This window comes from Thamnophis elegans, chromosome 2 (assembly GCF_009769535.1).
Source record: "Thamnophis elegans isolate rThaEle1 chromosome 2, rThaEle1.pri, whole genome shotgun sequence".
Lineage (NCBI taxonomy): Eukaryota > Metazoa > Chordata > Lepidosauria > Squamata > Colubridae > Thamnophis > Thamnophis elegans.
This window is the reverse complement of record NC_045542.1, coordinates 95,353,095-95,366,448: the sequence shown is the minus strand read 5'-3', so window position 1 is coordinate 95,366,448 and position 13,354 is coordinate 95,353,095. Positions and strand designations below refer to the sequence as shown.

General features: G+C 38.4%; 1 protein-coding gene across 2 annotated transcripts; it reads right to left on the bottom strand.

Annotated features, from left to right (window-relative positions):
• Positions 1-133: 133 nt before the first annotated feature.
• On the bottom strand, positions 134-13,237 carry THG1L (tRNA-histidine guanylyltransferase 1 like). 2 transcript variants are annotated; one of them, XM_032209230.1, is made up of 6 exons: positions 12,892-13,237; positions 10,890-11,066; positions 8,292-8,461; positions 7,951-8,039; positions 5,870-5,977; positions 134-2,201 (listed from the first exon to the last, which is right to left on the bottom strand). In XM_032209230.1, the coding sequence occupies exons 1-6, from the start codon at positions 13,080-13,082 to the stop codon at positions 2,043-2,045; spliced, it is 894 nt and encodes a 297-aa protein (XP_032065121.1). In that variant the 5' UTR covers positions 13,083-13,237; the 3' UTR covers positions 134-2,042. The 2 variants fall into 2 exon arrangements, with proteins under 2 accessions (XP_032065121.1, XP_032065122.1); XM_032209231.1 differs by having other exon boundaries at positions 10,890-11,002; positions 12,892-13,093.
• Between the last annotated feature and the right edge of the window lie 117 nt (positions 13,238-13,354).

Here is a 13,354-nt window from a genome sequence, read left to right as displayed (position 1 = left end):
GGCCAGATTTACTGAACAGAATATGATACACTGATTCTTACAACTTTAAGAGGTTAGGTCCAAAGTGATCCATTCGGCTGTTAACAAGAAAGTGATTGTGCAAGAGTGTGAATATTAAATAAGCAAGGAAGAATGATCTTTTAGAAATATTTATTTATTCAATTTCTATAGAAACTTATCTCAATCAAATCCAAATTCTAGAAAATAACCACCCATAAGATCATACAGTAAAAGTTTTAGCCTGGTCTGACAGAAATAGGGAGGAGAAAGCAGCCTTGATTAGTAGGCACCAAGGAATATCTTGTGCCTAGGATCCCCTTCCCCACTCTACCTCATAATTGTTTTGGCTAACTATTAACATCTGCAAGGTGAATTATGAGGGATGAACACAAGGGAATAGACCATTTGAAATTAGGATTTTTTATTTACGTCTGTAAAATCTATAATGTGCTTCATTTTCTGCTTATATCTTATATGTTGATTACTTTAAAATAGATAGTGAACCAAGTATATTCAATCTTCTGATTCTTAGTATGGCTGGTGTAACAAAATATGACACACTTTGCTACAGAGAAGTTCCCTGAAGATGGGCTCTAGCATGAGTTTGAAAGATCAGAAGGCAAAGCCTCTGGTCCCAGTGATTGACCCAGATTGGATCCTGAAAAATTTGATTAAAATAACTTGTTTGTAAATCCAGCAGAGTTCTGTTTTGAATTATAGAAAGTGGCAGATTAATTTTAAATTAATTAATTAATTTATTTTCTAAATTTTTCTATTTTTTTTCCTAAATTTCTAATAGTAATTGGTTCATACAGCCACTAGGCTAAAAGTAGCCAGCTTGTTTTTGCTTGAGTGTGTTATGAAAACACAGCTGCTTTTTTATTGTTGCTGCTAATAACTTGGAGCACTTTATGGAAAGTAGGAATACAAAAATCCTCCTTTTATCAATACTTTGCCTATTATTCCTGCTATCCTCGCTACAAGTATTGTGGATTGCTGAGCACACCATTTTTGGAATGCACATTGCTCCAGTTTCTTTTAACCCTTTTAACATTATCTTAACTATAGTAAAAAAAAAATTTTTTTCAAATGGCTTTAAAATGATGCTAAATATCTATTATTCTAAATTATTTCATATTAGAGCAAATTAACAAACAATTAAGAATCCCCTTAAAAAGTTCTATATAAAACCTAGCCACCAGAGAAGCCAGGCCGATTTTTACACAAATCTCACATTTGTTCCCAATACCTCTATCTTTTTCGCTCCTGGGCAGCTGGGCCTTTGAAAAGGCAGAAGAGTAACACAACTCTTTGAACTTCACATCCCAATACAAGACTTTCAGTAAGTTGGTTGCCACAATTCTCAACAGCAGGAACTGGATAGTTTCCCAGGCAGCAGCAAAATGAGAGCATGACCTACAAACACACCCTGCTGTGCTATCTCCCTTATACAATAACATTATTGCTCTTGGTTGGCCACCTGAGACCTTGTCTAATAATCCGAAAAGCAGCAAGGAGAGAGTCCAAATAATAAATGTTCGATTACAGAGGGAAATTATGTTTCCATAGCTTTCAAAAAGGCCGGAACTAATTTACACTTGAGAGAAAACTTCCTAATTACTTTCTGCTACTTGCCAGGGTATTTTGTTTATCACTCATATAATCCAGAGACATTAGCAACTAGGATAATTTGTAACTTGGCTCCCTGATGATAGAATTTAATTTGAAGGAGTAGTTTAAATGTTTTCAGAGTTTTAAATGGGCAACTTAGCATCTCATGAGACCTACAGCAGTAGAGTTCTTTTGAGGGCCAGAGAAGAAATTAAAGGCATGCCTTTTCCAGTGTAAAGTTTAAGATTATTATCAGCTTACTCGTAATTTTAATAAAGTATTTATTTATGAACAATACCTGGAGTTTTATTCATTCATTCAAGTAAAATGGCTATTACAAAATACAGGATTACATTTTTCCCCACCATGATGCAGTCCTTGTAAAATAAATTATACCCAATAGGTTCAGACTAAAATGCAGATAGGAAAGGTCACCTCTTGTCAAGCAAGATTTCAGGATTGTGTTCCCAAAATTCATTTCCAATAATATCACAATGCAAAGGAATCGGTCTGTTTCTCATCCTGGTTTGTTCAATTTCCTTCTCTTCTGTTTCCCCTGTTGTAATTTTTTTCTTAATGATCTCATCTACCTAGGAATAGAAATACAAACAATATATTAATAATTGAACTTTTTAAAATCGATTCAGAATTTAATTCTTTTAGAGTTGTAGTGTTTAATGTATTGAAGTGAAGCATCCCTTTTATGTAAATGGACTATCACTGTAAAATGGCAGGCTTCATGTTCAAAGCATCTTCATTCTACTTAATCCAGAAGAGAATGACTTTTTCAACATGTTTTTGACATGCAGTGGCTAAATTGATGCATAACACTAAGTTAGGAACAGGTATAGGTAGAATCCCCTCCCACCCCAACCTTCTCTTGCATTCTTCAAGGAATTGCCTCACTCCCAAAACCACACTGCCCAAATCTGGCATCAAATCATTAATGACATAATTTTCAATAGTAGCAAAAGGAAATTAAAATGTGCGTAATCTTCAAAAAACTTTAACATGTTCTAATGAATTAATTCCTATGAAAATAAAAGAATCAGCATCTTGAATGTGGAGGATGCTGAGTGTTATTATATTTTCACCTTATAGCGCCTGGCTGCAGAATATAGGGCGGGGGGAAAGAAATAATATTGCTTGGCTTTCATGGAGACTTAAAATAAGTTTGCTTGCTTTTGGCTTGGGCCTTGGGGGAATGCAAAAAGCCATACCATGACTTCGTACTATAGTTTGCTGATTTGTATACTTAATTAGATCAAGATCTAATTCCTATACACACAGTATTCAGATTCTTATGCAGGGCTGGGGAATCAGTGTCCTATAAGATGTTCCATAATTGAATTTCCATCTTTCACAAGAGGCCAGATAAGCTATGGCTAATAGCAATAGCACTTGTAAAATAGTAATTGTAAAATTGTAAAGCATGATGTCATTTGACTGCATCACTTAGTGAGGGCAGATGCATGGCTTATTAAGCGGTGGGAGTTTGGGAGTCAGGTTTATAGGAGGATCTGAGAAGCCCAGCACAGGCCACATATGAGTCGGGGAAGGGTTTGGGAGACCCAGTGCAGGCCACACAAGTCAGAGAAGTGCCTGGGAGAGGTGCCAGAGACTGTGTGACCTTCCCTGACCTTCCCTGCCAGATTTCCCATTGTCTTTGCTTGTTGGAAACTAGCAGGAAAAGTCACAAATGGCAATCATGATTGTAGCTTCCTCGGTCATAATCATATGACATGGGGGTATTCCAATAGATGACATTTCAGGAACTGGTTGTACGTCCATATTTTCAGCACTGCAATAACTGAATGCTTGCTGAACAAGTGGACATAAGCTGAGGGTTATCTGTAATTGGAGCTGCACATGTCATTTTCCTGAATCATATTTTACAAATAGTCCTTGACTTACAACCGTTCATTTAATGATTGTTCAAAGTTACAATGGAACTGAAAAAGTGACTTATGACCTTTTTTCACTTACTTGCATCCCCATGGTCACGTGATCAAAATTCAGATGCTTGGCAACTGACAGATTTATGATGGTTACAGTGTCCTAGCGTCATCTTTTGCCATCTTCTGACAAGCAAAGTCAATGGGGAAGCCAGATTCACTTAACAACTATGTTATTAACTGCTGTCATTTACTTAACAACTGTGGCAAGAAAGGTCATAAAATGGGGCAAAATTCACTTAACAACTGTCTCACTTAGCAGCAGAAATTGTGGGTTTAACTGGTCACAAGTCAAGGACTACCTGTATGATATGTCAATAGGAAGATCTGATTGAAGACATATAGATACTTGGAACTTTCCCTATCCTCTTCAGTATGGAAGCGAAGGCAACTCCTCAAAAGGGGTGCAGAAATGGAAGTCAGATTCCGTGTGAGCTGTTTCAGTAGCCCTTTGAAGGCATTCCTCTCCATGCAGAGAGGAGGAGTAGTCTTCTGAAGAGCTTCAGAAAAGGAAGTCAGATCCCAAAGTTGTGAGCCTCATTTCTGCAGCCATCAGAGCAGTTCTCTTCCACACAGCAATCTCACTCGGCTTAATGACCCAGGGGATCGCTTAATGACCACAACCATGAGTACTGGGATTATGGTCATTGAGCAAAGCATTCACATGGGCATCTCATTTAACAATCACTTTGCTTAAAACTGAGATTCTGGTCCCAACTATGGTTGTAAGTCAAGAACTGTCTGTACAATAGAACACATTTTTTTAAAAAGATGAAAAACCGGAAGCATGGTGAAGTGATGGATCTCACTTTCCTTTGTCAAAGCCCTGGGTGAACAACTAAATAAATACAGTATGGAAATAATGGTAGATGATACACAAAAAGTTCAAGTATAAATACAAACATCTAAAAGCACTCAAGCTTTGTTTGTTACATTGGCAATACATAGGAAGATGTCTCTAAATAGTGGTCTTTCATGACCAAAAGGCGAGCTAAAGAAGGAAAGCTGAAATAAGGTGGCATGTTATCAATAGAATACTTAAGTGTTGAAAAGATATAAAATATAATAATGAAAAAATAACTTGGGAATAGTACTGAGAGCACAGCCAACATCAGTTCCTGGTCTAATTCAGGATGTTGGTCATTACTTTTAAACCCCGGGGTCGAGTATCTGAGGAGTCGTTGATCCCAATGAGACAGGCTCATCCCACTTACTCCAGCAGAAGTCATATTCCAGATCTCATCTGCCAAAGAATTTCAGTTGGTTGGTTCTAGGAAAAGAGCCTTTTCTTTGTGATCCCTGCCTTTTGGAATATTCTCCCAGTGGAGGCGAGATTGGTCCCTACATTCCTGGTCTTCCAGAAAAGCCTCAAAACCTGGCTCTGCTAGCTGGCCTGGGGCATTAATAGGAGTGCCCTATGGTGAGGTGACCAACTGGGTAAGTAAAATATTTCTACCCCCATGTCACCTGTCACCTTGATTTTTTGTTTCTTATTTAATCTTAATAATTTCATATTGTCTTTTTTATTTTTTTATAATTCTGTAAGCTGCCCAAAGTCAGTGTAAGAGATGGGTGGCAAATAAATGTAATAAAATCAGTATAATGTCACAAAATATGAACAGCATAATGATAGGTATTCCAGTGTAAATGTTCAGTACTACTACATTCAATAAAATCTGCCTCTTTTTTTCAACTTTATTTCGCTGAACACTAAAGTGATATTTATAAAATGCAATGCCTAATATTTTGGCTAGATTAAATTTAATACAATATTCTACTTTAGGATTTTTTTTTGAAAGGAAAGTAGAGATAAGAACATGATTTGATTTTATGTATAGACGGATAATCTGGATAGAGACTTCATAAACCAAAAATTTTTCCACCTTCAATAGGATCCAGCTTTAACTAAACTTCAAACCACAATTACCACTATTTTGCTTCTGGTCCCCAGTACCGACTGACTGGGCATATAATGGATGTCACCGGGATGACCATGGAGGATCTAAAGGAGCAGTGCAAGACAGAGGAACATGGACAGTGCTAATCCTAGAGTGTCCGTGGGTCGGGCACAACTGAATGGCTGATGATGAAAACAACACTTCTGGTCGTCTAGTATAGGAATAATTCCTTCAGTAACTTCATCATGCAAAAGCATAATCAACCAATGCGACAGATGTCTTTGGTAATTCAGCACAGATGGGCCTTGTAAAAAAATCACTTTATTATCTTAAAATATTTTGTATAATTACTTACTTAAAATATGCTTTGGTGTCATTTTAAAGACAAACAAGAGTATGACTTACCTTCTTCCATATTAAAACAGTTCCTTTCCTATATATTTCAGGTTCTTTGTTGTAGTTAATATTGAATTCAGAAAACAAAATCTCATTCTTGTCATTTGCAAGGGTTCCCTGAAGGAAAAAAGAGCATTTCATATGAACCTCGGAGAATTCTAACAATTTCAAATGTAATAAATAGATATTGCTCTCCATTTAGGAGTTCAGCATGTATTTGAACAAAAAGGAACCCACCACACTTCTAAACACACATTCTCCCCAGAAAGAAAATAGCATTGTTTCATAGCTACTGCCTGGTATGCTTTAAACTTCATTCTTTAACAGGTGATTAAAATGCCATCATTATTATTAGCAGGCAAAAAGTTGGTGAAATAATATAATATACTTTTCTCCCAATTGGGTGGCCTACAAATGTGATCATACTATAACTTCCTGACTGCATACATATACATATAATTCTGAGATCTAACACATCAAAAGGGTACCAGATTGTAAAAGGCAAATTTAATATTTAAAAATTTAGTATTTTTATTCTATAACAAACATTTGCAAAACCAGCAATTTCAGTCTATTAGTTTTTTGTGGACTCAACTCATGGGGGTAAATGCACACACAAACATTTATTTTTAGCTTGTAAACTTTCTGCAATTGGGAAACATTATTTGCCTAGCAGCAAAAAAATGTCATGTGCCCAGTCTTCTCTTAATAGCTATTTATACTTCTAGCACCATAACATATATTATTTTTTTGCCCTGATCTAGAGGTTGATATTTTTATTTACTTGTAATTCTGATAAACATAACATGGCCAGAGTCCTTAGTTAAACCTCCAGTAGCACACAGAGAAATCATTGTATTTCCCTAACTCTGTGGCTGGAAGGTAGTTTGGGATTTTCAGGGCTGCTACATTCTTGAAACACTCACATAGTTCACCCCACACAATCCACGTTATCAGATCCTTATTTCAGATTCAAATCTGATATTATGACGAGAAAAATAATTGTCCATGAATATGCTTGTGCATAGTGGTATGATAAATTAGAATGATGGCAAAGAAAATATCTTGAAAAATACTATTTTTGATCTCCTTGCTAAGATTATCAGTAGCAGATGGATGATTGATCCCATTCAAGTGTCTAATCTAGGCTACATCCCACTAACTTCTGCACATGGGAAATGAACTTTAGGAAATTAAAGCTCATCAGTAATCAAACTTTCCTGAATGATAAAAGTTGAAGCAATGAAAAATATGTAGCATATACATTTCTTATAACATTTCAAGGTCTTAAAAATTAAAAAAGTCAGAAGAAAACAAATCCAATTACAGCTTACAAACACCATTGTTTTTCTAGGGGAATTGAGCTTTGTGTCATCAATGTTCTCCTGCAACTCTATTTTTATTTATTAATTTCCTACCTTTATTTTACAAATAGCCCAGGGCAGAAAACATATCTAATACACCTTCTTCCTCCTACTTTCCCCACAACAACTCTGTGAAGTGAGTTGGGCTGAGAGAGAGTGACTAGCCCAAAGTCATCCAGCTGACTTTCCAGGGCAGGACTTGAACTCATGGTTTTCTGCTTTCTAGACTGGCCCCTTAACCACTAAACCAAGTAATAATTTAGAGGAAAAAATCCCAAGGTAGATGATTCCCTGCCAATTAGCATTAGCCAGATTAAAAAGGGAACTTTTTAGACTTTTTCTTTTAATTAATTTAATTTACTGTTAATTTATACTGCTAGTTCATGTATGATATGCCATATGCTAAATAAATAAATGAAGACTTTCTCTTTTTTATTTTCTGTTTTATCTGAAGTTGATCACTTGCTATACTTACATCTTTTCTAAATAATAGCTAATTATTTATAGGTTTATAACCTTCCCACCAGAAACCAAATCCAATCCATTTAAACAAGCATTCCAGCAAAAACAGCAAATGTAAAATAAAACTTGGAATACAAGACAAATGCACAGATACATCTGTTCCAATATTAAAAATACTTTGAACATTATATATGCTTCTGGAAATAACACAAGGTAGGTACAATGTGCTCCTTAGGCTAAAATATTTGAAATAATGTTTCAAACCTTAAGTCTTTCTTGGGCTTGTACTGGTGTCAGGCCACTTTTCTGCACAAGAGTCCAAAATACCGTATTATAGAGGTTATTGATATGACCTAATGATACCAAGTGAAAAAATCATCAGCAATACTATAAGATTGGCTTTAGAAGTTGTGTTATAATTATTACTACAACTATTATTGTTTTTTATACTGTGTTTCTCCAAAAACATGACTCACCCCAATAATAAGTCCTACCCTAATTTTTGGTGTTTTTACTTTTAATGTTTTTTAGCAGAAAATGGGATTAAATACATATTCGTAAAAATTAGCATTCTATAACTTCCATCTCACTCCTGCAATACTTACAATCAGCTTGTCGCCAACAGAGATAATCTTTTAGATTTTGGTCATTGGGATACAACACAATACGTCCATCAAATCCTGGTGGATACAAAAGGGACTTGTCCTTAAAATAATCCTTCCAATAGAAAACATAGCTGGATGCAAACTTGGCCACCACGAGAGTCATTAATTTACTTGTGAGAAAAAAGGGAGAGAAAACATAACTTTTTAATACAACCAACATAAGAATCAACTAGCCTATATAAATACAAGAATGTGTGCCTTGTTCATTATTTGAGGAATCCTTTCCAAAAATGACAGTTGGTCTTATCTGAATTGTTATTTTAAGAGGTGTTTGCAGGATGGTCCAGAGATGGTATTATCACAGCCAATTGGCCTCGAGATTGGGTTGAAGCTGAAGCCACGCCTCTGGACGCCTCTCCTCTGACTCCAGTTTCAATGCAGTATGCGCTCCCAAGATCCTGAAAACAAGTCACAAAGGAGACAGCTCCACCCCCAATACTGTCTATCTAACTTAGGGTGGGAACTGGCCCATCCTGCAAACACCTCTTAAAATAACAGTTCAGGTAAGACCAACTGTCATTTTCCAGAGTGGGTTTGCAGGATGGTCCAGAGATGGAACATACCCAGGTTTCGTCCCAAGGGTGGGCCCTCACTGATCTGACAGGACCTGTTGCAGGATCCTGCAGCCAAACGCTGCATCGGAAGATGCGAAGGCATCCAGCCTGTAGTGCCGGATGAAGGGTGACGGGGATGCCCACGTCGTTGCCCCTGCAGATGTCTTCTATAGGGGCCTGGGAGGCCCAGGCCGCTGAGCTGGCCACGTTCCTAGTGGAGTGGGCCATGATGCTGGCCGGAACCGGCAAGTTCTGCACCTCTCTGCCCTGGAGAAAGTTCTCATCAAGGCCCTGTGCCTCCTAGCTTTGTCTCTATGACTGGCACAGGAAGGGCGAGTATCAGCCGAGGCTTTAAGCCTCCTGGAAGAGGCAGTGGGACTCTGCCTGGTGGAAGTCCCCTCCCCAGGTGACATGGGGGGAGGGGATCTACCTTCCATCACGCAACTACTTACGACCACTCATGCTTCCTGCAATTCGCTCCTCACCCCCACCTCCGCAGCTAGAATGCCAAGGTCCTCACTCCTTTCGTTGTGCACCCCGAATTTTAAAACACCACCGAGGTGCGTTTTGGGGTTGCTGGGGCTTCTCAGGGAGTCTGCTGCTGCCGCGCTGCTTCCCAGCCGCCTCTGCTGCTCCTGGGGCTTCCTGCTGCTGCTGCAGCAAGGCACGCTCTCCTTTTAGGCTTCTGGGCTGTCGAGCTGGAAACCAGAGCCCTTTAGCCCCCACCAGTGCCGATCTGCCCTCTCAGGGCTCCACGTGGTCACCGGCAAAAATGGCCACCAGGACAGCGACCCAGCCACTGGAGCCTCCAAACCCTGAGATTTAACCCTCGAATAGCTGGAAAAACCACAACTAATAGCAGGGACTTACTGGGAAGTGAAGGAAGGGTCTCCTTGTGAGAAGGAAGCAAGTTGAGTCGAGGATGGCCCAGAAAAGTTGAATCAGATCAGGAGTCAAGAATTTACAACCTCTCTTTGGCCAGACTGGATTGAAACTGGAGTCAGAGGAGAGGAGCCCAGAGGCGTGGCTTCAACTTCAACCCAGTCTCAAGGCCAATTGGCTGTGATAATACCATCTCTGGACCATCCTGCAAACCCACTCTGGAAAATTTATAGCTTATTTGTAAGATTATTCTCATACTTTATGAATCCAAAATGTTGACAGCATAATTCCAAAATATGTAAGATTTCTCTAGAAAAAGTAATGACTAGCTCTATAATCCCGAAGCATATGCTAAATATAAAGTACAGAGCCAACATGTTTAATTTTGTCATGTATATAATTTATGTTAGGCAAGATTGACAGTTAGTATCTATGATTCTATCATAGTTAACCTCTCGTAATACAATGTAAAAGGCAATTCTTATTTATGAATTATATAGAAAGCATATTTTAAAATGTTTTAGTCTATTGTATTAAACTGATATTTAATATATTTCTGCATTTTACTATAAATGAACAATTTGTCGTCAAATAAAGTTCTTCAGAAATAATGTTTGGTATAACACAAGACTTAACTTAAGTAACTGAAAGTAACACAGCAGCTCACATTGCTATAAGGCCTTCATGTGCTAAATAAACTATAATCCAATATTACACAATCTCTGTGCAATTGAAAGACTAAAGTTAAACAATTCTGTATCTTATTAAACAAGAATATGAAATGAACAAGCATATTATGAGGCCATCATCTATTTTTGGAAGATTTCATACAGTTAAATGACTTTTAAGAGTGACATATGTGAAAGTTAAAAATACCTTGCCAATAACATTTAATGGCCATCAATGTGCACAGATGTCTCTGTGTGTTTGTGTATGTGTCCCTTTCTCACTACGTGTATTGATGTTTCTAAGAATGGAGATATATGGTAAAGCTGCTAGTATCATAAAATCAAAAGTAATCAAATTGTTATATTAAAGCTTATTTTGTAAAGGGTGTCAACATACGGTATATTGGGATGGGAAAAACTGTAAAAGTAAATACCTTGCCCTTCTCTTAAACAAGTTGGTATCCTTTTTGAAAACAAAGCTGTATTCATCACTTTGTCCATAGGCAATGACAATTTCTCCCATCTCTTCCATCACTGCTTGGGCACACTTGTTCATCAAATTAAGAGCACAATCATCATTAGGTTTCTTAAAATCATGCTGATCAGCAAAGCTTCAAAATGAAAAGCATATAATTAAAAACACTTGATTTGTCGTATCTGTTTAAATAAGTCTCCTGTGTTACAGATACTGAAGTTTTGGTAGAGGCTATGATAGGGGCTTTGCCCTTTTAGTTGCAGCTGTACTTGGAACAATAGACCTTAGTAACAGTCTCTGCAGTGTGCTTTACATGGGGGCTGTTTTTGAAAGTACCCTGGAGTTGGTGAAAAATGTAGTAGCCTATTCGCTGGAAAATCAAAATCACAACAGCCATGTAACACACTATGGGTCCTGCATTGGTTGCCCATAGGTTTCTGAGTGCAATTCTAAGTGCTGGATTTCACTCATAAATCTCTATATGCTTTGGCTTCCAGGTATCCTTCCATCTGAAATTAACACATTTGGTGCATATCTGTCAACTGTCTTAAGAAGTTAACAGAGCAGGTGCTTGAAGAAAATGTTTTTCAGTTGAAGCCTCTATATTATAAGCACACCTCCTCTTAATCATATCAACATCCAACCTAATGACCTCCTTGGAAACTAGTAAAATCAGAGCTTTTCCAGAGAACATTTGGAGCATGATGAATGCATGCCATCTGTACAAATACAATATATTGTTTTATTCTTTTAAAACAAAGCATTGACAGTTCTTCCAAATTATTGCAGAATTAGGATATGAAAAACATTTAAGCTGCACTCCGTCTCATTTTACATGTTTTATTGTCATTATAAACTGTTAGAAGATAGTCATTAAACAGCTAAACCAATGCCATTTTAGAAGAGTAGTAATTTGCCAATAAAAAATATCAATTAGGAAGTGAAAAATTATTAAGAAAGTAAAACTTTAAAATTCTAAAACTAGGCGTGTAGAATATTACCCGAATATAAAATAGCTTTGCACTCTTGCAAGAGGTCAACTGCATTCAATGCTTTCACCTTGGATGCTAATATCGTTTTGAACTCTGGATAATGGCATCTGATGTTTTGGCGTGGGCAAGGAACAACTACAGAGAAAGGATTCTTCCCCAAAATTACAAATGTAATTAAAAGAAAAGAATATTTGTTAAGATTTGACTCATGTTTCTAGGTCCAATAAAAGCCCATTACCAAAGATCAGTTATGGTATTAAATATATATGCAAGCCAGAGGTGGTGTTCAACAGGTTCCGACCAGTTCTGGAGAACTGGTTGTGGAAATTTTGAGTAGTTCGGAGAAACTGTAAATACTGCCTCTGACTGGCCTTGCCCCCATCTATTCTCTGCCAGTCCAAGCTGACTCGGAGGAAATGGGGATTTTACAGTATCCTTCCCATGACTGTCAGACTCTTAAACACAACCACAATCATTTCACGCACACGAGGAAACATATGACTACTTTTTTCTTTTTCTTTTCCGCTATAATTTTGCACCAGTGAGGTTGAAACCAATTTCGTTGTATTTATTTTGTACAATGACAATAAAGACTATACTATACTGCCACACCCACCAAGCCACACCCACCGAACCAGTAGTAAACATTTTTGAATCCCACCACTGATGCAAGCGCAGTTACCCCCAAATTTACAGCATTCAACAAACACTTGGTAACTTTCAAATGTGTGAACTTCAATTCCCAGAATCCCCAGCAATGCCCGTATGAACTGATGAATTCTGGGAACAAAAGTCCAGAAACGGTAGCCCAAGGTGAAGTCGGGGAAGCCAAACGGCGACACAGATTTCACTTTGAACTGGCGCCGCCGATCTCGGCGATGACCCTCGCTCCTATTGGTCGGGCGGTCGCCGGGCAACGAAGCCTGTTAACTCCACACGCCGCCGCCAATGGTTGAAGCATGTCTTTACCGGTGAAAGCAGCGTCCGTCCAACCGCACCACGATCCAGCAGTTAGGTAAACATTTGTCCTCCGCTTCGAAATCCCGGACGTATTCGAACTTGCTCTTCGCCATGGCGGCTCGGACGTAACAGCGAAACCTTAATCTAAGGCCCAAAGTGACGGCAGCGAATGCGCCGCTAAGCCGAGGCCGCGGCAGCATTGCCGGAAGGAGCGCTGGGCGACACCGGAAGAGACGGGACTCTAACCCTTGCCTCTCTATGATATACCGTAAGATCACCCGTAAGATTACTACCGGCCCTTTGCCTCTTCTAGGCGTAGGTAGAGGCGTCCGAGTAAATGCAGAAAGACCTGAGGCTGAGACCCGCCTTCGCGGATCGCGACTCCTGTCATCTCTCCCCCGCCATGTGCGTTAACTTGTGGTTCCTCGATGGGATGAGGAGAAAGGAGCAGAAACGTGTGTGTATTTTTAAA